General features: G+C 41.9%; 1 protein-coding gene across 2 annotated transcripts; it reads right to left on the reverse strand.

Moving 5' to 3' along the window:
• Nucleotides 1-99: 99 nt before the first annotated feature.
• Nucleotides 100-26,990, reverse strand: LOC143140913 (prolyl endopeptidase). Of its 2 annotated transcripts, none has more exons than XM_076302069.1 (15): nt 26,831-26,990; nt 26,251-26,325; nt 24,375-24,508; nt 14,372-14,502; nt 13,772-13,981; nt 12,769-12,890; nt 11,396-11,501; nt 11,001-11,192; nt 8,139-8,336; nt 6,329-6,432; nt 5,348-5,484; nt 5,042-5,136; nt 4,559-4,690; nt 1,578-1,734; nt 100-1,093 (listed from the first exon to the last, which is right to left on the reverse strand). In XM_076302069.1, the coding sequence occupies exons 1-15, from the start codon at nt 26,870-26,872 to the stop codon at nt 799-801; spliced, it is 2,130 nt and encodes a 709-aa protein (XP_076158184.1). In that variant the 5' UTR covers nt 26,873-26,990; the 3' UTR covers nt 100-798. The 2 variants fall into 2 exon arrangements, with proteins under 2 accessions (XP_076158184.1, XP_076158185.1); XM_076302070.1 differs by having other exon boundaries at nt 26,251-26,353; nt 26,831-26,941.

Here is a 26,990-nt window from a genome sequence, read left to right on the forward strand (position 1 = left end):
AAAAGTATATCTTTATAAAAAAGTATATCTGCATTGCATCAATAATCCCTGTAATAGCTACATTTAATTTAGTTCAGTTCATACAAATAAAAATGTAACTTTCACTGTACTTGTTTACATTTATTTATGTTAATTGCCAGACATACTTTTACAATTCAGTTATTTCCAAATAAGACTTTTGTCTGACCAGAGCTATGGGAAGGGTTAATAATGTATGTTTGTATACATCATGCACTGATAGTAATGTGTGACTCACTTTTCTTCTCGTTCTTCACATTTGTTTCATGATGGTATTCTTTGACACCCCTCACCCCCAACACATTTGATTAGTTTTGTAATTAAAGTCTTCGGGGCACAGCTCTCTTAATCAGACTACAAACATGGCTTAGTCTAGAGAAAGAGCCTGACATTTGGCCAGATTTCAGTACTGTGGTTTTGGCAGTGGTTGTCATTGTGTGTGCATAATGGTAACGCATAAAAGTTGTCTGCTGTTGCCATCTAGTGTTGAAAAGAATTATTACAGACACCGTGCAGTGTAGAACATCATACATTTTCCACAAAAATATGACTTTTTAAAATGATTATTATTTGGCAGTGATGGCTTATTTTGAAGTTGCATTTGATGATCTCTAAATCAGAGGTGTGTGAAGGTTATTGAGAGCAAACCAATTGTGCTTTTTTCCCATTGCCAACCAACTAAGTTGCTAACAGGCTAGGAACTATGGTTTTGGGAAACGCACCTCAGGGGTTACTTCATAGTTTTGTTCCATTGTGCTTTTGTCTCCCCCCCCCCCTCTCTCAGTCCTTCCAGCTGAGGCCCAGCACCTGGGCGATGAAGGCGTAGACGTCGGCGTCCTCCTGGATGGCCTTGGTGGTGGGCTTGCCGGCGCCGTGTCCGCTGCGCGTGTCCACGCGCACCATCAGCGGCTGCCGCTGGCCGGGGCTGCGTCCCACGCCGTGCTGCAGCGCCGCCACGTACTTGAGCGTGTGCAGGGGCACCACGCGGTCATCGTGGTCCGCGGTCAGCAGCAGCATGGCCGGGTACGGAGGACCGTCGCGCGGGGCAGGGGGGAGGTTGTGCAGAGGGGAGTACCTGGGAGACGGGATTCACAGAGGAGGTGGAAAGCGAGGGATTGGGTGGGGACAGAGAATGAAGGAGGAAGAGGAACGAGGGATAGAAGAACGAGAGAAGAGGGGAAAGAAGAAGTTGAAAGATTACAGATGACAACAAACAATACACATATCAGCACATGACAAATCAATGATGATTAATGTGGGACCGTACAGAGAGCTGCTACTGTTTGTTCCTGTTGTGGGAAAAGGATTAGAGGTGAACAGTAGTGCCATGTGGCTCTTTGTACAGCGTGTCTTTGATGTGAGGGGAGCATGTAATTGAAGAGAATGATGAGGTGCTGATCTGATATTTAAAGATCAGAGCATCAAAGGGCCCACAACACAGCAGCCACAATAAAGACACACACTCAGGCTAATGGATTGTTTGTGTGTCAGATTAACTGAGCAAATAATTGTTTGTGTGTGTGTGTGTGTGTGTGTGATGGAGAAAGAGGTAAGAGTACTTGATGAGCCACTGGAACTCCTCAGGCTTGTCCGCACAGCCATAGTCAGTGGTCCAGGCATGGCCGATGGTGAACTTGTGGAACTTAAGCATGTCCATGACCCCAACTTCAGCCACGGCACAGCCAAACAGCTCCGGCCGCTGGTTTACACATGCCGCTGTGATGAAACACATACACACATTACAACAGCTATATGTACACCTGTGTATACACCACACACACACACACACACACACACACACACACACACGCACACACACACACAGACACACACACACGCACGCCCACACACACACGCAAACTAAACTACAGCACAACATAAAGATGTGTACCTATGTAGTGTCCACTCACTAACACAAACACGTTTAGAAACTCTTGGCCTTCTCTACCTGGGGCCTATTGCACAAATCTAGGATAAGGGATTAAGCCGGGATATCTTGGTTATCCTGGCTCAATTTATCCGTGATCCAGTTGCACAAAAGCGGGATGGGGGCAGCAGGATATGTTATGGTATAAGTTACCATGGCGATTTATTCTGTGGAGCTAGCCTGCTCCAGACCAGGCTAAGTTCCAGGATCTATTTAATCTCATCCCTTATCTCAGTCAGCAGTCATCACAAACGGAAACCAATAGTTATTCCACTGCCCACTACACATTGTTATCACATATAACTAGACCCACTGTCATTATTTAAATGTTTGTGATCATTAATTAACTGTTACATATCGCCATTTCCGACCTGTCATGCAACAATGTGACGTCACGGGAGTGCCTAACCATTTCGCACGTGGTGGTCGCGGCACTAGTTGCAATATTCTCCTAAACAGAGGTGTTGCTGTTTGCTGCTGTTGTGAAAAGGCTATCGCTTCCTACTTCTCACCGTGGAAGAAGCAATGCATAGACATATACACTAGATGTCGCCTTGACTACTGCTGTTCATTGGAACGAATGCGTCAATCGAGACGCCATCTTGCTTCAGTGATCCACTCCTCTATAATGCATTAGCGTCAATCTGGGCAAAGATCTAGCGAAAATAAAATCACCATAAATCGTCAAAATCTCAAGCAATTATCTAGTTTTTTGGGTTGTTCCAACTGACAGGCATGTATTTATGGTTGAGTCTAGAGAAAACTAAGCTTAAGACGATAATAAAGATACATTTTACCCGTCTAGCCCCATAGACTCCCATTCATTCTGCACTAGCTAGCGGCGGCCCCTAGAGGAACAATGAGTAAACTGCAACCAGGTTCGATACAATGAAAGTAAACAGGCCACATACCCCTCGTCTCGTTTACTCATGTAAATTGTAATCTCACCAGAAGCTGCTGTAGATCTGTAGAACATTTACCTCTGCTACTACATAGGCTACGCCAGTCGTTACTTTTATAATCATGGGTCAGTGCCATGGGCAAACGAGATGTAGCTGAATTCATAAATGACAAAGCCATGAGAAAGGTGATTTTCTTACGTTTCAACAACAAAGAAGCCGATCTGCCATCATTGTGAGAAGTTCCCAAATTTGTCGCTAATCGCTAAAAAGGTTTTCTATCACTGGGGATGGCCAAACGTCGCTAAATAGGTAACGCTGACAATACAGGAGAACTAGTTTAGCGCTTCAGATCCCTGTACAAAGATGGCGGCGGTGTTGACGCATGCTGAGAAGCAGAAGGCGACATCTAGTGTATATATCTATGGAAGCAATGAAGCCGCTTTAGTTATGTCTAGTTGCCATGGTGAATCAGTGAATCTGTGATCGGTGGCGGGGTCTATTTGAGGGAGCCGTGAGCGCGCACTTATCCAGGATAGGTTTCACCTGGCTTGATGAATCCATGTCTGCTCATCCTGGCTTGCTCGTTGTGCAACCAATTAAGCCTGTACGCTCGTGTTTTGGATTCATTGAGCGCAGCTCAGTAACTTATCCCGGATGTCTTAATTCTGCTTTTGTGCAACAGGCCCCTGTTCTCCTTGTAAACTTAATATCATACGGTCACTTCATAGCATTAAAAACACTACACTGCACTACACATGCACCCACAGACACCCATTCGATAGTAGTTTCAAACACATTTTTTTTCCATGTCTCAGTAATACCTGACCTCAAAGTCCATTAAAGCTACACCTGTGGGCCTCTTGACCCTCCCTTCTCATAGACAACCTGATCACTAAACTAACCACACGACCCAGTCCTTGTCTATCGGCATTCGACTGACTGATGGAGGAGTGCAGGTGTAGACTAGTGAATACTGTTGGAATAGTGGTGTCCTACCATATGGTGGATACACCCTCCATTTAACCGCAAGATTCACTGTTTAATCTGCCCTTTAATTATCAAACTGATTGACTCTGTCCTCTGTTTGATTCATCTATCATAAGCACAGTGTTCGAGAAAAAAAAAATCCCTCGTCTTTTTTCCTCTTTACTTTTCTTCTCCTTTTTGCTTGGCAGTTGGCGCGTGATTGATGGGTTTTCCTTTCAGCTGCACACTGAATTGGCTGTGCCGCTGGAGAGAATGCAAAATTTGTCAGCACTCAATTCAAGCGCTCAAAAGTAATAATAAAAAAAAAAACCTCCATTTAGTTCTTGGCAAAGCGCTGTTGTTGGTGGTGGGGAAGTTAAAACATCTCTCTCCAAGCTTAGTGATCAAAGCGATTGCTTCCAGTTATATGTGCCTCTAACTCCATTGTTTGGTTTTGCAATTGAATACATACACATACAGTATACACACATACTTGCACAGACTTAGTATACATTATGTACACATGTGTACACCTACTGTATATGTACTGCTGACACCTGCTCATATAACATACAAATATATCTCTGACTATCTCTAACATATGAATACACACACACACACACACACACACACACACACACACACACACACACACACACACACACACACACACACACACACATATACACACACACACACACACACACACACACACACTCCTGCTGGGCATACAGTAGGTACACACCCACGAGCAGTCCCCCATTGGAGGCTCCATTGATGGCTATGCGGCTGGATGTGCTGTATCCCTCCTGGATCAGATACTCAGCAGCACACTGGAAGTCATCGAAGCAGTTCTGCTTGTTTCCAAGCGTGCCACCTACACACACACACACACACACACACACACACACACATACACACACACACACATACACACACACACACACACACACACACACACACACTGAGGGTTACAACACAACACAGTACACTCTAATCTCCTTGTTGTTCTGGAGTCAGCTGTCACTGCCTCTCTGTTAGCTTTCAGCAGCAGGACTAAACACACAGACAGTGACAGCAGGCCTGCTGTTAGGGACATAATTAGTTGTCAGTTAAAGAGGCCATGATTAAGTCTGGAGTGCTGACCACACAAATGAATGAGTGTGTCTCTGTACTGTTCTCTGCCTCCAGTGTGTCCAGGGGTGGGGGTGGGGGGGGGGACTAGTACCTTTGTGCCAGGTCTGGCCATACTCTCCCCCTCCGCGGATGTTGGCCACAGCCACAATGCCGCCCAGGTGTCTGACGAACAACAGGTATGAAGAACTGCAAGGACAGAGAAGAGTAGGGTGTTACTTTGCTCTCCTCTTTGACTATCTATATCAGTCTATCCATTAATATCACCATCACTCTCTCTCTCTCAATGCAATTCAATTCAATTCAATTGGAGTAGATAAAGATAAAGAACAACATGGTACAGAGAGTAATACTTCAGAAAAATAAACAACAAAAATAAAATGACAGCAGTAATATTCACTTGTAGTATGGCTGAATGGAGTGATCAAAGCCTCCGTAACCATAAAGGAAGACAGGGTTTGTCCCATCCTTCTTGATGCCACGGGCATGAACAAGGAACATGGGGATCTTTGTTCCATCTCTGCTTGGGTAGAACACCTAAAACACACACACACACACACACACACACACACACACACACACACACACACACACACACACACGCACACACACACACACACACACACACACAAGCAACCAAAAACTGATGAAGTTGCAAGTTGCAACACACTGCAGCTGCAACACCTTTCTTGTCATTAACCACAACCATGTAGTCACATTATCAGTATGAATTCACAAGCTGTCCCTAGCCAATTGATATTCCCATTCTCCCCACTGAAACGAAAATGTCTGCTGGGAAACAATATTTGATCAATGGCATGAAGATACAGTGCACCATGTGCAAAACCTGTTAGAGAAGTATGTATGCTCTGTAAAACTTTGGAAATGAGACAAGCCCATTTCATGTGTAGGTCATGTCCAGGTTTTAGTGACGACTGCTGAAAACTGCTCACAATATGATCAGCTTCTAGTATGTACTGTGATATACCATGTTCAGACAAACTAGGAAATGGTGTGGCTTTAAAGGAATTCCTTCATAGAGAACTTCCTTGTATGTGTCCCCAGGAAAATCCCAAGTTTCCTGACCCACCCATGTTTACATGCATGATTGGAAACATAAATAATTTAAAAGATTTTGCTTAGTAATTAAATTAGCTGTAGTTAATGTGGCAATGATCCCATTATCGTATTAATAAACGTAAATAATGTGGCATGGCAATGGCCATGTTGACTGCAGTAAAAAAATAAATAAATAATAAAAAAAATAGTTTGTTTGAAATCTCACTAGTGATACAGTTTAGCAGCTGAAATGCTTCTGTGCGTTGAAATACTTTATGTTTATTTCTTGTCACTGTCTTGCTGTTGGTGGTGTCCGGCTCACCTGTGTGGTCTGATAGTCCTCCTGCTGGATGCCCTTCACCTCCACCCGTCTGAAGACCCGTGGCTCCGGGGGAGACTGGCTCAGGTCACAGTGGAAGATGATCCCTGGTGGAGAGGAGTGGGGGAAGAGAAGAGGAGAGGAGTGGGGGAAGAGAAGAGGAGAGGAGTGGGGAAAGAGAAGAGGAACAGAGAGAGAAGAGAGGAGCGGAGGAAAGATGAGAGGAGAGGAGTGGGGGAGAGGGGGAGAGTGGAGGAAAAATGAGAGGAGAGGAGTGCGGGGAGAGGAGAGGAGCAGGGAGAAAAGAGGAGAGGAGTGGGGGAAGAGGAGTAGGGGAAGAGGAGAGGAGTGGGGGAAGATAAGAGGAGCAGGAGGAGAGGAGAGGAGAGGAGGGAGGAAAGAGAGGAGAGGAGAGGAGTGGGGGAAGAGAAGAAGAGAGGAATGAGGGAGGAAAGAAAGGAGAGGAGAGGAGAGGAGTGGGGGGAGAGGAGAGGAGGAGGCCACTCAGGTTAGGGCAGAGCAGAGATCTCCCATCCTGACTCCCCACCCATGAGGGTCTACATTGCAAAGTAATTATTCGTTCCTATTGTTCTTGTTAACTTGCCTTCCATCCTCCAGTACATTCAGACAGGGTTAGTGTGCGCTCGTTTGCTGAGGGTTGTAGTGTGAATGCACAGAAAGGTATCTTGGGATTGGGACATCTGTTGAACACTACAGCTTTGTAGCCTTATTCATAACAGTGAATGCCAGTGAATGCCTGTTTGTTTTATGGGGCGACTGCACAGTGTATAAAAATGTAAATACATCTTGGCTATATTTTGCCAAACCACACCCATTAGCATGGTAGTGACCTCTTGCCTCTTAGTAGTGCCCTGGGTGTTGTTGATCTTTCCAAGCATCTTGAATGCCTTTTTGCGTAGTCAGATCGCTAGTTTGAGTCCAAAGTGGCTCCCTGCTACTTTAGGGTTAACCCTGTGCTGTAGGTGAAGATCAACCTGGGCTTCCGGCCCTTAGACTGAACTGGGGCATCAGTCTGACTCAGAGGTGATTTCCGTTATCTGTTTTTCAATCTAAGAAGTGCTCAGGAGACAGCAGAGCTTTCCTTCCTGACTCCGACTCAATAGTTACACCATTTCAAAGATACGGTGCTTCAGCTATTAAACAGTCATGTTATGCAACCACAACAGGCCAAACCACTCACACTCATTAACGCAAGACATGTTGAGGCATGGCTCCATTGTCCTGTTACAAAATCAGGAGCTTTTCTCGAGAATGATAATGTTAGCAACCTCCTGAGGCAAAGGGCATGACTGTGTTGGAAAAGCACAGGAGGGTTTGGGTCTGAGTCACAGTACAGAAGTGGGAACAGTCTTTGCTGGAAGAGGGTTTTCTGGTCCCACTCCCTTCTGGCTGTTTGGTCAGTTCAGTTCTTTTCTGCACTTTCACTTCTGCTTGAGAGAAGTTTACTGAGAGAGGGGGGCTGCTCAGTGATCCTTCGACAGATCTACTTTCAGGCATATTTTCTGTTTCAAGTTCAAGTTTTGATGTTTATTAGAGAGGAGCTCATGCTCAGCAGCATGTTACAACTCTTATGAAGGGGCAGCAGAAAACTGTATTTAATGACATGGCACTAAAAAAAGAAGACACTTAAAACTAAACGGGGTAAAAAAATGAAAAATGTCTCTTGGCATTCAGATAAACACACGTGTATCATAATCATCTTTATCCTTATTGAGATTTCTAAAGGCATACATGTCATCTGATGATCTGTTACAGTATGTTTTGTTATGCTTGCTTTCATAAATGACCATACCTGGCGTGGTGAAGGAGGTGAACTTATAGAAGAAGTCAGAGTGCTTCTTCTTACAGCTGATGCCTACCACCGTGCCCACATCAAGGGGCAGGTCTCGGATCAGCTCGCCTGACGACAACTCTCTCAGCTGCAGCACATCCTTCACGTCATGCAGATAGTTCACCAGGAGGTGGCGCTGGTTCACACAGGCCACAAACCCTGGGAAAGAGAAGAGGCAGGCAGGTGCACGTTAACACTGCATAGTGAACCTCAAATACAGGCACACAAGTAAGTAGTAATTCAACAGTATTGACGTTCCTTAATGTGCACATGTATAAATAATGTGGAAATACTATTATGTGCCTACCGGTGTGTGAGAGTAAGAGGCAAATTGCTTATCATTGGCGATGAGTATGAATCCGAAATAAGATAGAAGCTCTATGCAATGACTGGAATGGTTTTAGCAAAATGTATGTGCAGTATTGCCTTAGCTTGTACCTTTACATCCAAACAAATACTAAACATTAAAGGAGAATTCCGGTGATTTTTCACATAGATCGCCGTTTCTCGAGGTCAAAACATCCTTTTTACCTAGCTTGAGTTGCTGTAGTCAACAGTTAGAGCTTCCAGGCAGCTACCGAGCTCTGTGGGGGGCATATTCATGAGCCCCCATGTTAATGTGTAGCACTGTAGCCAGAGACTTTCTAATGAGCAGACACAGCACTTAAAGGATCTCCCATAGAAATGTATGGGGTTAGTTCGTAATGCAAACATGGCAGTCGTCTACACAGTCGTATTCCGCCCCTTCCGCCGCCAAAGATTGACATGTGAATACAGCGAGCCAATCATGTGTTGTGATCTCGCAGCTGGAGCGAGGTTGGTGTGCCATGATTTGTGAAGCGTTGCATGCGCGCAGTTCTACCCCAAATAGATGCCGATAAGTGCCCAATAAGCGTTGCAATATGGCCGCCCAGTGAAGGGACTTGCCTTATAGGACTGTCAGTACTGACAGTACTTCATCACGAAGTACTGTCAGTACTGACAGAGCTTGCAAAGTTGATTGAGAAACGGAGATCTATGTAAAAAAATCGCTGAAATTCTCCTTTAAGGGTCAGATTCATGTACCTAGTGTTAGCCTACAGTAGTAGACCAGGGGGGTATTCCAAGTACGTGGTTTAGTGACAAACCTGGGTAAGTTAACTCAAAGTAAGTGGTAAACCCCCTACAACAAGAGCCCTATCCCATTGTTTTATTAGGAGAATGAAGCCATACAGGTATTGTATTAGGAGGTTTACCACTTACCACTTTTTTACGTTTTACCACTCTGAGTTAACTTACCCAGGTTTTTCACTAAACCATGTACTTGGAATACCCCCCAGGGCTAATAGAAAAAGTTCAATAGAGATTTCCATTCAAAAAACAACAAAAGCTAAACATTTGCATATACAACTTGTGTGTGTATGCATTCATTAAATCACAAGATCATTAGCAAATTCCCCTTTAAACCTGCCACGTGTCTAGTGCAACACTTTGAACAAAGTGTCTTTTAAGTATTAGGCAAAAATGTCTGCGGGCTAACAGTGTGTCAGTTTCTTGGAACTGAGGAACATGCCTCCGAGCGAAGTTACACCACAGTGTCAGCTTGTCAATGACAGCTTCACTTTGTTGATGTTCTGGAACTGATCAGAGTCTTGATCCTTTTCTTTCTGGGTAAGAGTGAGAAGGTTGTGTGCGGGCCAAAGGTGGTCTGAGGTGAGTTTGCACTTAGGGCCATGTCTGCACATCTTTCTTTCTCTTCTTCTTTCTGCCTTTCTTTTGATTCATATACACCCACCCATCGACCCACACACACACACACACAAACACACACACACACACAAACACACCCACACACACATACTATTATGCGTTTTTTTAGCTCGCAGCTCAGAAATCAACAAGTTGCAATCATTTCCAGGACAATGTTTCAGTGTGTGGGGTCACTAGGACTTCCTGTCTCTGCTGTGCATTCTCACTATTACCAAAACAGGTATTTTAATAACAATGTAAAAAGCCTCATCATGACATTGTTAAGATAAAGCATGAACCATTCCTCACCTCTTCCCTACAGGTCATGCCTAAATGCATTACTGCAATACCCAGTGGAACAACTGACGTATTCTGATAAGAGAGTGACTCTTTGTTGACAATAGGAAAATAAAAGCAGACAGATTATGTGACTGAGTAAACGAGAAGTATTCACTTTCTCTGTATTAGCATGCGGTCTAATGTGGCTATTTATTTTACTGGGCGGATGTTGCAAAGTAACGAGACACTAGAAGTTAAAAAGTCATAAATGATGGCAGTCAAACTGTATGCCATTTTCAAACTCAGCTCACATCCTGTTTAAGAATTGACAGAGCAAGAGACAAGTCGGGGCAGTAGTACAGCAGTCAGGAGCTGACAGACTAACTGCACAGCCAGCAAGTCCACAAACCCCAGAGTGGAGTTGCATCAAGTCAGCCTGACCTGGGACATGTTGTGTTTTGAATCTTGCTGGGAAGGCCCGGATAGTATGACTCATGGCTAGTAATTAACAGGTGGTGTCTATTTCACAAATGTGGTTATTATGAGTTCCACCACTTGCCTGGTGACCTACCGGCATAAAAACATGCTATAGTCAGGAAAGATACTGCTCAGGGCACTGTAAGTAGGATGGCTGGCTATGCTGTTAGCATTATCAGGTAGGCCTACACTGCTATTAGCCCACCATGGGCACATGCATGTTGCTGCTCTGGTTCAGAACAGAGGTGTTTCAACCATCAATCCACCCCTTGATGTGCCTTTATCTGTGCTTCCTCTGCCTTGAATTGTTGTAAATCTCTATGGTCTCTTGCGGCTCACCCAGGACGTCTTTGGGGTGCTCGGGGATGAGGGTGCTCCACTGGGCCGGGTCTGGCTTTTGGAGGTCGATGTTGATGAGCCGGTAGCGCGGCGCCTCCAGGTTGGTGCGGAAGGTGAGCAGGCTGCCCTCGTTGGTGACGTACGAGTACTGTGCCTCGAAGTTATCCACCAGTTTAACCCACGGCAGCATTCCTGTTTGACACGGTTGTGTGGAGATTACAGTATACCACACTACAGTAGACAGTGCAGCATTTACAGGATAAAAGTATAGTAATATTTTTGTAATTTCCTCTCCCTCAGTGATCGAACCTTTACTTACATCTGAAATGGGACTAAGACTTCACGAGAGGACAAAAAGCATCATGGACAACAACAATACACAGATGGATACTAACCTTTGATTCCATTGGGTAATTGCTGTAGGTCACAATACCATAGCCGGTTGACTGGTTCACAGCCTTCAGTAATGGACAGAAGAGCATAGCGTCCATCATCAGAAACCTATCAAAAGTCAGAGAGAAAGGGATAGATAGATAGATAGATAGATAGATAGATAGATAGATGTACAAATATTTCTTTAATACCAAGGAAATGACACAAAAGCACAACAATACATGCATGGCTGTCAATACAGTATGTACAAGCTTTATTGAATCTGCAGATATTAGCAGTTTTGCCTGCCTGGCTAGCTCTGGAGTCCAGTTTGATTGTGGCTCACATGGCTGTGACTATGATTTAGACCACTTAAACAATCGCAAAAATGACTTCTGACTTAAAAGGAAAAGGAGATTTTGGTCATGTCTTTTACCAAAAACTGGCAAAGAAATACTATGAGGAAGAAAAGCCAGGGTGTACAGAATTGGCATGATGAGTAACTAGGAGCGAATCGGTTTTGTAATATCTCAGTCACTGTTTCAGCCTGTCTTCAGTCTGCAGACAGTGGGGAGCCTGCAAATAATGGATGTGTATTTGGCATAACCATTGGCACATTGGCTAACACAGCCACAGGAGGAAAAAAGAGAAGAGGTTGTGACTAACTTGTGTGTTGGACAACTCAGCCGCAAGTTCTCCTCCTGGTCTTAGAACACACAATGACAACAACTCATAGTGGATGTATATGGTTTTACTGAGAATTCACTTGAAAAGGAACTTGGGGTTTTGTTGTTTGGCTTATGTTTGGTCTAGTCTTGCATCCTGCCTGACCATGTTTAGATGGAAAACACTCTTGTCTGGTGGCACTTATGGGAATGCAGATGCACGTCATTATCTCCTCTCAGTCAGACTGTCTGACTGAGAGGAGATAGTCTCAGACAGTCCCCCTAGATCATTTCCTCAGACTGGCATTCCAAGACAATATGTAAGCTGTGTTTCGTGGCACTTATTAAGCAGTCACATCCGCGATCCGGCAAAGCCACAGCCTTGAGTAGTACATCAGGGATTTTTTTATGATTCCAGATAAAGTTGAAATGTCTCTTCATCAGTTGCAGGATGACGTTGCGGACCCCCACCCCCCTGCCTGTACCTGAGCCCCAGTAGTCACACAAGGTCTGGGAATCAGACTGATGCTAAAGAGGCTTTTTACAGTAAACCAGGTGAGGAAATGGTGTCACATTGTGTCACATTGTGAAATGTGGAGTGACAGGTCCTGAGGCAGTGTCTGATTACCTGCAGCACATTGTGACACCAGAACAAGAGTGAATTAACATGGAAGTTGGTGGTTTTCATGCCAAAGGAAGTCTTTCTTAATCATAATAAGCAAACGTCTCACCGTTACTCCACTGTGCCATTTTGGGTTGTCAGGAAACTCTGCCACTAGGATATCCTCAGACTGGCTGGTCCCTATCACATGGTAGTAGAGCTTCTGGTTGAGGTTTGATGTTGTCTCTGTGCCTGCAATAAGGAGAAGTCATTAACAAAAGAAATATGGTCAATTTTATTGTTTTTTTCAAACATAAGTGCATAAGTGCACAGGTGCATCTAAAAAAAAATATATTGTGGAAAAGTCCATTGCCCTGCCTAGACTGAGCGATTAAAGGCTCAGAAAAAACATTACCGGTGTTTTGACTTAATTAGCGGATTTGAGCTCTTCTCAGGTCAACATTTCTGTACTATACGTTCGGTTACACTTTACTTGACAGTATCGACATTAGAGTGACATGACACTGTCATGAATGTGTCATAAACAAGTCATAAACATTTATGACATAACACTTCTGTTATTAAGTGACATTCGGTTTTTGTCATAACAAGTTATGGTTAAAATTAGGGTTAGGGTTAGGGTTAGGTTTAGGCTTAGGGTTAGGGTTAGGATTAGGGTTCATGTCTCATGACAGTGTCATGTGTTCATGACAGTGTTATGTCACTCTTATGTTGATACTGTCAAGAAAAGTGTTACCATAAGTTCTTTATTCTAATATTTTGAGATTCTGAATTTTTGAATTCCATGAGCTATAAACCGTAATCATCAAGATAAGAATAATCAACATTAAAAAAAAAAAAAAACTTGAAATATTTCACTTTATGTGTAATGAATCTAGATTATATGAATATTTTTTCTTTTTGAAATAAAAAGCAAACTTTGAACTCAGCTCACTTTGTGATTTATGTACTCCAGATGCCAACACCCATGCATACATATAAACAAACATCTTCACAACAACATTCAACGCCCCACCCCCGACACCCATCCATCCCACCCCATCCTTTACTTTCACCTTCTCCCCTACACACTCATGCATACAGAGATATACAGTATATTTGGCAAGGCATACCATCTGCCTTTCCATCCTGAGGAGGGTAGCAGTTGTAAAAGACACCCTTTGCATCATGGGTCCAGGCCAGGCAGCTGAACTTGACCCTCTCCAGCACATCGGGCAGTGGGCTCAGGTCGTCCGCCTTGATGAAGCGCACCGTCACCCAGTCAGAGCCGCTGGTGCTCAGACCGTACGCAAAGAACTCGCACTCTTCAGAGAGGCGCCCCACTGCAGCAGAGAAGGGGGAGTGAGTTTGATGGAGGTGAAGTAGGGAAATAGGGATGTGAACATGAGGGAATGAGTTCTAGAGACACTACAGGCATGGCGGGTGCGCACAGCAACGACCCACAGACAGACTTATTTACAAGCTTTGAAGACAAGAAATGAGAGTAAAATAGAGACAAGTAGAGGAAGGGAGAGAGGGAGAGAGAGAGAGACAGAGAGAGACAGAGAGAGAGAGAGAGAGAGAAAGGTGGAGGAGGTCTGCTGTTTTATGTGCCACGTGTTTTACAGAGCTGAGTCTCAGACCATTAATGGGGCATCAGGGGTCAGGGTCATAAATTGGGGTCGGAGAGTGGCGTTTTGTAACATCATGTGAATTTCGAGGGGAGAGCTCACTCTTTAGGGCCACAGTTCCATCTTCAGAGAGGGTGTTTGGGTCAAAGAACACGGTGGCGGTGCCGTCCAGAGAGTCCTGCACATACAGCACGTCCTGGTTCTGCAGGCCCTGGTTGTGGAAGTAGAAGTACCTGGAGTGGGGCAGTATGACTGTTATTAAGACATGTCATTCACAACCGACTCCACACATGATAAGATACCAGGCCTCTCCCTGATCAGTGCAATTATCCCATCAGAGCTAATTACCATTATTATTTTATAGAGAATTATATTATTAATTAGAGAAATGGAGATGGAAAGAGGAACCATCTAAATCCCATGAAATGAATGAAATGGAATATAAAACATTCTGTAAATATGGGAAAATAACAAAGGGATAATGCACCTCTGAGGAGCTGATATGGAAGCGCCAGCATAAACTCCTACTGTATGTCAATTTTCATTATTACATTGCCTAAACGGGATAATACAGCATACACTGTTTTTTTTAGTACAAATACAACCCCTGAACAGAAAAAGTTGGGACGTTGTGTAAAATGTGAATAAAAACAGAATGTAATAATCTGCAAATCTCTTAAACTCATATTTAGTTGCAAAAAGGACACAGACAACATATCAAATGTTAAAAATAACAAATTTGACTATTTCATGGAAAATATATGTTAATTTTGGATTTGACACCAGCAACATGTTTCAAAAACAGTTGGGACGAGGGGTAACAAAACGCTGTAAAAGTTGAATAATGATAAAGAAAACAAAATGAGGAATGTTTGAAAAATAATTACGGTAACAGGCAATATGATTGGGTATGAAAAAGAGCATCCCAGAGAGGCAGGGTCTCTTAGAAGTACAGTAAAGATGTAGGGGTAGTCATCACTCTGTGTAAACCTGTGTGCACACATGATGAACCAAAGCCATTATAATGCTTCTTAAGATGAAATTGTGAAGTTTTTTGGGAAGTTCATCATCTACAGGACATAATATTATTAAAACATTCAGAGAATCCAGAGAAATCTTTGCAAACAAGGGAAAGAACTGAAAAAGAAATTGGATAGCTGTGGCCTTTTGTACCTCAGATGGCACTGCATCAACACCAGACCTGTTTCCAGACCTGTCATTGTATGGGCTTAGGAAAACCTCTGATAACTATTGTCTATGTGCACAATTTGATACTCAATTCAAAAACTGCAGCCAAAGCTGTAACAGCCAAAATTGTATTGAGACATGATACAGAAAATATCACCGTCTTTAAATGGACTGAGGTAACATGAAAAAAAGGTCCTGTGGTTAGACCAGTGAAAATGTGCCATTGTTTTTGGAAATCATGGACTCATCTGGGCTAAAGAGGAGAGGGCCTATCCAAGTATCCAACTTGTTTTAGTGCTCAGTTCTAAACCCAACATCTACGACTATGTGGAGGAGCATTAGTGCCTGCAGCAGGGGTCGCCGATTACGATCGACCTGTAGATCTTTGGGACTTTCCCAGTAGATCGCTATAGCCTAGCCTATACCGCATTAATCTAATAATGGAGCGGCGTGAATGCGGGACCAACTTCTGACCTGAATGGAACGTAACCCCATGCTGAGACACACACACGCGTAGAGAACCACTTTGTAGGTGCGCTATCCAGGAAAGTAAAACGAAAGTTTACCGATCAGGAACAGTCAGGAATTTTGCAAACACAGAAGGATTACTTAGAGTGGCCATGAGACGCAAATGAACACGGATGTGTTCTCCATTTGAGGAACGTAATCAATTGCGGACGTGCACACGGAGCGTAGGCCTAGATTACTTTCACTTTCGAGTGCGCATTGACGTGAGAGATGCTTCATACCAAAACAGTGATAAAACATTATGAAATTGTATGACGTATTAACACAAACAATTAATTCAATTAGAAAACCAAAACCAAAATAATGCAAGTAAAGACTATGTTGTTCTATCATTGACGCCTGTATAAGGAAAATGCGATTTCGGTTTGGAAAATGTATGTCATCCTTGTTTAACCCAGACTAAAAGGAACAGAGGCACGGATTCACAAGGGGGTGGAGGATGTGATATTTTTGACCTGATACATTTGCCTAAATAAAAGGCCTTAAATTGGAAGTAGCCTAGCCCAGTGTTTCCCAAAGTCTGGGTCGCGACCCACAGGTGGGTCGCAGGAGATTTTATTTGGGTCGCCAGCACAATTTATGTTGTGATACCATTTGTCATTTGATACCAGGAAAGCTAACAGTTTTCTATTAGGATGTAGTTTGTTAACTACCACAGTCACGGTTTTGTCATAAAAGCTCATAAAAACTGGGGGACGAACGCATCGCAGAGGGGGTGCCAGAGCATGGATATCTACCTCTCAAAATGAAACCGTTATGTGGGCGCCTGCCATGTAGCCTACCTCGCAGTTGCAAACTAAGGGACATGAATCCGCCTATTTGCACGAACATTAACAGATGCCAGCTCCTCAACTTTACCGATTAAAATCTAGTGACCGTGCTGTCAACTAAAGCAGACATCCATAGACCGGACATAAGGCCGTTCAATTTGCATGTAGATAGTTTCGATTGTAGATGCAATCTTTAAAGTTAATAGCAACCTCCTCACATTCTTATTTCTGATTTAAAATGCACAACAGTGCATTATCTTAGGCTACAATTTAAATGGATATTTTAAACACTATTCCTCTCGTTTTCTACCTCTAACTCCAAAGTAATTGCTATTGCGTAAAAGCCTCTTGTTCTGATAACGACTATACAATATAATACAATACAACAATACAACATAACGACTTGAGTTATTTGCTGTTTACATCGGAATTGACGACCACAGTGTTATGGACCCATTTCCCAGGTAAAAAAGTAGTATACTTTAGTGTGTTAGAAATATGATTAAAGTACATGAAGTATAAAGCAAGTATGCTTACACTTTTTGTACTTTATGTAAAGTATGTTTAATGTGTACTTTTAGAAAGTATACTTCAAAGTAGATGTTATTAAGTTCAACTTCAGTGTACTAAAATTAAATATACTTATTGTGCAATATTCAAAGTGTTTTGGTAATGTACTTTTTAAAAGTGTACTTTGTTGTTAGTGTATTTTAAACGGTAAAGAAGTTTATTTAGTTTAAGTGTATTCAATTGCTAATACTTAGAGTTGTAATATAGTGTACTTATGGAAAGTATATGTTTTGGTAGGTCTAATACATTGTTTGTATAGTTTCATAGTCATAGTATTAAGTTCAACTTCAGTGTACTAAAATTAAATATACTTATTGTGCAATATTCAAAGTGTTTTGGTAATGTACTTTTTAAAAGTGTACTTTGTTGTTAGTGTATTTTAAACGGTAAAGAAGTTTATTTAGTTTAAGTGTATTCAATTGCTAATACTTAGAGTTGTAATATAGTGTACTTATGGAAAGTATATGTTTTGGTAGGTCTAATACATTGTTTGTATAGTTTCATAGTCATCTCACCTTTAATAAAATACTAATGTGTGTAGCTTTTAGGCCTGATACGTCAGCCGCATGGATGGCAATGTGCAATAACCTAGCCTAGACACACTGATCTATCAGTTTTGGTCATCAAATAATATTTTTTCTTTTGTTGATTTTGTGTCTTAGCAAGGTAGTAGCCTATACGTTTGTGATGTAGTAGAGGTTGTGAGAGGATGAATGTGGCATTTTGTTAAATTTATAGGCAACACAGTTAAATGTATAGGCAGTCCAGTTGACCAATAACATGGTTGTTTGAATTTGAAATGGAGTGGGCGGATCTGTGCAACTTTCGAGCAAAACGTGGTGTGAGCAAACATTAACGTTATTTTATACAGTCTATGCTTGTAACTTTATTTGCAAGACAGATGGACTGTAGAGACCAGAAAATGCATACGTTTACGGTCCGTATAAGGTTACAGGTTTGTCCAAATTAAAGTAAAGATACCATAAATTCTAGTCATGCCAGAGACGTTGGTCCTACAGAGCCAGAAGGACTCGTCATATGAGATAACAAGGGCTGAAGCCAGTTGGATCTAAAGTGCCAAGTTATTTGTTATCAGGTGGGTCCCAAAGCATATTGTTAAATGATTCTGATGTAGCTTACTCTTTATGACCTTCGGTAGTCTTTGGAGAAGTTAAATTGATGGCTTAGCAATCTTTCAAGAGTTTGTTTTTATCCTTGCTAGTACAAGCTAGCAATGCCAGATCACGTTAGCTAATTTAGCTAACGTTAACGTCATACACGTCGACCCAGATCCCTATCAAGAAGAAAACTACATTAGCCTGCTTTGTGTTTGTGGGATTATTGACAAGCGTTGGCTAGCACTAACGTTAGACAAACTATGATGGAAGAAAGTGTGTTCTTTATTAAGCAACGTTTGCCTAAAGTTCACCAATGTTCTTTAATATTATGTGTGGTGTAGGCTACCTCACAGAAAGGAGGATAGTCACTTCACAGGCTAGGCTAGTCACACTTCACATTCATTAGGCATGCTAATGACATTGTAGCTGTTTTTTCTTTAATCGTGGAGACATCTTTTAAAATGAGTCTACAGGACAAATTGCATGCATTTTATGAAGTAGAACGTTTCCACCATTGATATTAGAGGGGGAATTAAACCTGGTGTTCTAAGTTAGTGCTATGAAGCTTAGGCTACATGATTGATATTATGCCTTGGTTTATGCGATAGATTTAGATTTTTTTTTAATTATTTGTGTTTGACAGAGCATTCAAGTTCATTTCATGGTAGTGTTTGTAATTTACCTAGTTTTAATCTGTAGCCTAACTATGCTTTTACAGGTGTTCCTGGACAGTTTTGAAACCGAGATGTCTGAACGCCTCAAATAATCAGCAGTAAAGGTAAATATTCTTCATTCAGGACCTTGTCCCATTACTCTTAAAGCATAACTCAAGCCAAAATGCAACCTAGGGTCTTTTTGTGAATGTACCTGAGTCAAACTTTCGTTTGAAAGCATAATTAAGTCAGAAGCGCCACCATTAAGCTTGACTGTATTGTTGTTTCTGGGTCAAATGCCATTTTGAATGGGAGTCGTAGGGGCAGAACTATTTGATGATTTTGATTCATGCATCAAAATAAAAGGCTAGTGCCTCTACGACTCCCATTTAAAATGCCATTTGACCCGAAAACGATAATACGGTTGTATTGGAAACAAAGGAATCTAAGGTAATCAAATGCAGAAAACAGGGTGGTTGCACTGATATCGGTGCCAAGGTGCACAACGCTTTAAGGAAAGACTACCTGGCCAGGTCTGCCCATACCAGGATGGCAAACAGATGGTGTCAATACCAATTTGACCCATAAAAAGTAAATGGCAAATAGGTACAGATAATCTGTATTAATCTCATCATTGCCAATGGATTTCTGTGTAAAATATTGTTTATCTTGTAAAATGTTGTCCATCTTCTTTCTGTTCACAGACAACAGAGACAAATTCTCTAATACCAAGGTCAATGCATTTGACTGCTGTCCAGCCCCGGGTTGCCACCGAAAACTTTATGCATCTTGGACTGGAAGATGGTGTGCTAGTAAGGAAGCTAGCTACCACAGCCTTTGCCACCACATCTCAGTGTTGGGAGGGAAGTTCACTCACTGCACAACTCTACCAGCTGTACCTTTCCTCCTCAGCCATGATCCGTAACCACCATGGTTTTCTTTCTGGGCCAGAAGACTTTGCAAACAAATAAGCAATAAATGATCATGCATTACAAATTTAGCCATGTTAGACTGTTAAGTTGTTGGCTTGTAGGCTGGGTGTCCAGTAAACAATTTCAAGCTTAGAGGGCAAATTCTCTTACCTAGGAGGGTAAACAACTTTTGTTTTTCATGAAATCTGCATTTTGAATTGATGGTCTACCAATGAGGCTGTAGAGTATCGCGACACAATAGTGGCAAAAAGCACTTGCGCGATGAAACATGCATTCGGGTGTATTATATTATATATTATTTCACACACGTAGATATTAAATGTGTGTGCACAAATTCTCTCTGCGCGTGCGCACTCAGAGGAAACTGCTCCCCAAGCATGGAAGAAAATGCTGCGAGCGAGGAGGAATCTGACCAGCGCTCCAAACAGCCACTCGAAAAATCTATGCATGTGAAATAATATAATACGCCCAAATGCATGTTTTATCGCGTTACCACATCCAACTTGAAAAGATATGCTCAAGAGATCCATAACTTTCAGAAAAATGTTTTACTTTTGTTATGGATGAATATTATGTTTTGTTTTCATTCATGTCAATAAAATGTTTTTCTCATAATCAAAGTGTAATTTGTCATGTAACAGAATAGGTAGGAGAGTACTAATAGTAAAATTTTAAATCACACTAATATTATACTTAAATTGTATGCCTTTATAATGCTTAAAGTATCTTAAGACTATACTTTTATTAACATAACTGCACACTTTCAAGGCACTTATTGTAGTCAGGAAGTACATTTGAAGTTAATTTAAAATATTGCAGAAGCATGCCAAATGAACAGAAATGAGGATGATAAGAGTGTATTCAAAATACACTACTACACTATTATTAGTTATACTGTAATGCCTTTTAAGTACATTTCCAATACACTTGGGATGTTACAAAATTGTACTGCGACTGTGTTTCGAATGTTCATAAAATCTCTTTTTGTATAATGTACTTAAGAACACTTAAAGTTTGAAAAAAGTTGTTCCATTTTAGCACACTAATTACACTCAAAGTATAGTCAAGTTGGTATTAAGTTGAACTTAATACATAATTCAATACACTTAATTACACTTGGATTTGACGAAAAAAGTACACACGGTACTTAGTACACTTTCAAAAAGTACACTTTTAATAGTTTTTTTTTTTACCTGGGTTGTCTGCAACGCAACGTAGCCTACAACATTTTTTAATGCGCATTACATACAACATATCTTTTCAGTAGTTATTTCCAACTTTTCACGCTGATGGTGCTCAAAATGCAACACAACCGTGTTGAAAGCAGGATCTATCTATCTAGATCCTATAGCAATGTATGGTTGGGGAAGGCATAGAAAAGTAGGAGAACCTGTGGCCTAAAACAATATTGGTGGTTGCAGCGTATTTGAAGTGAAATGGGTTGCGATGGTCTGTCATTTTTAAAAAGTGGGTCCCCAGAAAAAAAGTTTGGGAAACACTGGCCTAGCCTATTTTGGCTTTGGTTCTCTTGACGCTTCAAGGTAGATCTTGCCTTTGTTCAGGACCGAGGTCAGGGATCTTGGGCTCAAAAAGGTTGGTGACCACTTTCCTACAGCATGGGCATCTTGTACATTAAGCAAAGCACATTCCACTCTGAATGATGTATACAGGTTTTGAGCAACATATACTGCCATCCAGGCAATGTCTATTCCAGGGATGACCTTGAATATTTCAGGAAAACAATGGCAAAATAAATTCTGCACATATTTACGTAAATTGTATTTCTCCATAGAGGAAGAGTCTAGGTGCTAAAATGGCCTGTCTGCAGTCCAGATTTTCTCAAATTAGGTGCATAATGGAATGAAAAACATGACTTAGAATACCCCATACTGTTGAGCAACTGAAATGGGACAACATTTCATTCTGAAAACTCTAGCAAGTGGTCTCTTCAGTTCCTAAACATTTACAGGATTTTGTTAAATGAAGGAGGTGAAGCAGACCAGTGGTAAACATGCTCCCGTCACAACTTTTTTTGAAACATGCTGCTGGCATCAAATTCAAAATTAACATATATTTTCCATGAAATAGTCCAAATGTTCATTTTTTTCTATGTCCTTTTTGTATGAGTTTACGAGACTTGCTTAATATCACATTCTGTTATTATTATGACCGCCGCGCAGCGAAGCGGCGGTCATATAGGTTTAGTCAGATTTATTTATTTATTTATTTATTTTATTTTTTTTCGCATGTCCAAATTTCCGTCAATGAGTCCCGGGACACTGAAAGACCGGGGTAGACGAAACTTGGTGGGCATGTAACCCCATATGGATAGCATGGAACCATCGTTTTTCGTTTTGATCTGTAGCCCCCCCGCTGGACTGCACCCCCCGAAAGGAGGGTAGGGCAGACACAGTTTTCTGTGAATATCTCGAGAACCGTAAGGTTTAGGGGGACCATTTTTTTTTTGTAAGTTGATCTCAAGGGGCCATGTCAACCCATTCCATAACCACTCATTTCATGTATAGCGCTACCTAGTTAAACACAAAAAAGTAAAAATGAGGTGTTGTAATCGCAGGTATCTGTGACCTAACATAGTCAAAACTGCACGAAATTGGAAGTGTAGGATCATTATGACACCCTCTGAATGCACGCCAAGTTTCGTGGAATTCCGTTCATGGGGGGCCACACAATAAATTAATTTATGTTACTATACACCAACTGGCCTGTAGGTGGCCGGAGACAGTTTTCTGTGAATATCTCGAGAACCGTAGGGCCTAGGAGGTCCACCTTTTTTTTGTATGTTGATCTCAAGGGGCCATGTCAACCCATCCCATTACCACTTATTTCATGTATAGCGCCACCTAGTTAAAAATTAAAAAGCAAAAATGTAGGTGTTTTCATCACAATATCTCTGGCTTACATGGTCAAAACTGCACGAAATTGAAAGTGTAGGATCATTATGACACCCTCCGAATGCATGCCAAGTTTTGTGTACTTTCGTTCATGGGGGGCCTTACAATAAAATAATTTATGTGTACATTTAGTGACGTACACCAACAAGGATTCCCGGGACACTGAAAGACCGGGGTACACAAAACTTGGTGGGCATGTACCCCCACATGGATAGCATGGAACCGCCATTTTTCGTTTTGATCTGTAGCCCCCCCGCTGGACTGGACCCCCCGAAAGGAGGGTAGGCCAGACACAGTTCTCTGTGAATATCTTGAGAACTGTAGGGCCTAGGATGACCATTTTTTTCCCGTAAATTTGCCTCCAGGGGTCATGTTAACCCATTTCATGTGCACACATGTGCACAAACAGATACACACGCACACACACACATTCACAGTAATCATACGTATGACATATACTCACACAGTAGACATATGTACGCTTCCATGCACAGGCACATACGCAGGCACACACACAAGCACGCACACACACACACACACACACTCACACACACACACACACACCCACACACATAACATAAACATAACACAAACAATCAAGAATTTCTCAGAATTATGAACAGGCAAGATGGAGGTGGGGTTGTATAAAATGAATTTTACATGTGAAATCTATGAACTAATCATGTTTTGGGACTTGTTGTCTAGCAGATACCAGTGAGAATTGAGTGTGGATAATGCAATTTAGTGAGACAGTTAGAATCATATAGGCCTTTCAGCGTGATTTCTTTTTGTGGAAAAAATGTGCTGGATTGGGCGGCGGTCATATTGTGTACCGCTCTGCGGTACATCTAGTTTATTTGCATTTTACAAAACGTCCCAACTTTTTTTTGTTTTGGGGTTGTATATTTTATTTTACTGTTTGCTTTTATGTTGATAGGACAGTGGAGAAAGACAGGAAGTGAGTGGGTTATAAAGATGGGGTGGGATCGGAACACGACTGCAGGCCAGAATTGGACCTGGGTCCCCATGCCCCCCCTCCCCCCCTTGTCTTTATTTCAGAGATTATCCAGCTCTGCATTCCGGGTGGGTATCTTTTATTTCTTATTCTTTGGGGGTAGGCTCTGCCCCTGCCATCTTCTGCATGCCCAGAGACCTGAACCGAAGACTCTATCTCATTGTTTCTTATGTCTCCTTTAATCTTTTGGTGGATTAAAACATTCTTTTAACTGTCATCATGTCTTTTTGAGTCTTTCTGGTTGAACTAGCAGGTCAGTATTGGGCCTCGTCAGTTTACTGTAAACAGAACTGATCCAGACATTATGACACAGGCCCTATGGCATTGCTCAACATGCATACATAGAGGCCAGAGATTGCAGCATGCTGGGAACAGCAAACCTCACATACTCCCCCATCCCACCCCATTCCATTCCTCACCGGTTCCCTCTCTTGTAGGGGCAGCTGAATTTGGGGTAGTCGTAGAGTTCAGTGAGGCGCTGGTGGAATTGTGTTCGCACAGCACAACTTTCCAGGAAAGGCATCGTCAGTTGATTCTGTGCCTCCACAAAAGCCTGAGGGCAAAACGCAATACAGATGTGGTGAGAAAGAGGTTATGTAGAGGCAAACTGGGAAGCCTGCAGTTGAGAAACTAAACTAAATGACTTCCAGGTAAAAGGTTGTAAAGTCAGAAGCAAATAAACAACAGATGGAAACTGGTCTTAATTACTATAAGCTGTTCAGCATGTCTACATGTTTCCCTTGTGAGTGTGATGCTGCAATACGTTAGTACAGATACTTCACAGCTCTATGGCTTTATCACTTTGATTAATCATGGCAGTATTAATGACCTCCTCGTTTAATAGGAACACGGCAGCGTTGTGGGAAATCAGCTTATTTACCATCTACCCCAGAGTTAGATAAAAAGATACTGAAAAGAGATGGCTTTCTCATCTCTGTGCTTGCAATAACCCAGTCTGACACTGTTAGCCTAGCTTAGCATAACTCACTGAAAGTGGGTTATGCCAGTTAGCCTATAACCAGTCTAAAACTAAAATGTAAGTGGTGAAACCCACTTCCTCGCTATTGACTGGCACTGTATTGCACAAGGATATGGGGGGGAAATTTTGACTTTCGACTTTTATTTTGACAAGTTGTCGTCGTTCTGTCTTCCACATTTAGGAAAGGTTCGGTATGAATGTTGAGTCATGTCTCAAGAAACAGTCATGAATGCTTTATGTGAAGTGTGCAGTATGACAGCTGCTATGAATGTGTTATGAACTCACCCGTCAAGTAAAAAAGTGTTACCAGAAAGTATTAGGGGAGTCTGTGCACTTAAACACAAAACTGACTGTCTTACTGATCTAAAGGCAGCCAGGGGGTGACATTAATGCAGAAATTATGAATTAACTAGGAAGAAAATCTGCACACCAATCGCTCCCAAGCAAATATATTCTTTTAATCCGTGACAAGGAAGGGCTTGACCCAAAACGTCACAGATTAAAAGAATATATTTGCTTGAGAGCGATTGGTGTGTGAACTTTAGCTTATAATTACTACTTTTGTTTTGGCCAACAGGTAGCACCAAGTTCAGACTTCTTGGATGTGCGTGCTTGCTGGACTTTTCTCTTGAAATTATGAATCATGTCTTTAATACATGAAAACTCAGAGAAATGTTCCAAAGATGTATGTCTTAATCACCTATTATACCCATTTGTCGAATGAGATGTAGGGAGTTAACTTAAAGGAGGGGTTTGAGATGCTTTCTGAAGCCTTTTTTGCTGAATTACTTGAAATCTTCACCCCCGATCGCAGTAAGTTAATTAGATGCTCAGGTGTGTTTGAACCTGCCGCTATTGTATATGTAATTAGTGTCTACACAGACTCAGATGGGTGTTGCACTAGGGAATCAGCACGTTACGATGAAGAAGGATTTATGTGTGTGTTAAAATTGATATTATTGAGCAAACAGGATATTCAGTGTCTGAGTGAAGATGTAAGGAGCAGAATATAACAGAAGATGTTATTACAACACAGTTAACGCTCTACCGGAGTGTACAGGAAAAGCATTGGAGGTAAAGGAAAAGGAAAAGTTGTGCATGTAGTCTATTGCGTATTTTCAAAATCTAGGATCCTTCCAGGATCCCGGATCCCTCTTTTAAGTAATGAGTTGAGTTAACTTAAGATATGCTATAGGCTAAATGGTTCTGAGCTCCAGTGGAGAGAATTGTGTGTACGTACTGTATGCATTAGTTACACTGTTGTGCAGGGAGGATAGATATGCAGACACATTGAGAAACATATACTGTATTTTCACCTTGGTTTCCTCACTATCTGGGTCCTCTAGCCAGGCATAAGGATCACAGATCTTGACGCCATGATAGTCATCCAACTGAAGAAGAGATGAGCTGTTAGCACCTCTACAAGTTGATGTACATGGAGAGTACACACACACACACACACACATTAATCAATCAATCCCTATGTAGAAACAGAAACATTTGGCAGTACTCTCTACAAACTAAACCCCACAATAACATGTTGGCAGTTTGGGAATGTTTTTTTTCTGTGTGTGTGTGTGAATAGATTTTAGATTCTACAGACGTTTCATTGCAAATAATCCAGAATAATTGGAGATGAGCTAAAAGTAAATGACACAACAGGGGGAAATGGTAGCCACATAAAACCCACAGAAAGAGACAGCAGCTTGATGCGCACCTTTCCTCCTTATGACCCCCAACTACGGCATGTACCCACCCCACCCCACACACTCATACATACATACACACCCACCCCCATACACAAAGGCCTGCTGCTTCCTGTATCTGTATGCCACTGAGTGTGTACATGCCTTTAAGAGGACACCGTGGGGTCTGCAACATGAGAACGGCACCCACCTTTTCCTCATCGCGTCTTGCGTCAGGGTACTGGAAGGCCATGACAGCTTGTAAGCTTGATTAGTCAAGAGGTTGTTTTTTTTTTGGACTGTTTCCTTGCTCAGCTCTGCTCTATGCTAAATGCTACAGTGTGATAGCCCCTAAAGTGAAAGTGAAATTA

Source organism: Alosa pseudoharengus, unplaced genomic scaffold (assembly GCF_046254945.1).
Source record: "Alosa pseudoharengus isolate Yale_2024_CS ecotype anadromous, Long Island Sound unplaced genomic scaffold, YU_APseudo_1.1 YU_APseudo_1.1_scf_23, whole genome shotgun sequence".
In the NCBI taxonomy this organism is placed as follows: domain Eukaryota; kingdom Metazoa; phylum Chordata; class Actinopteri; order Clupeiformes; family Clupeidae; genus Alosa; species Alosa pseudoharengus.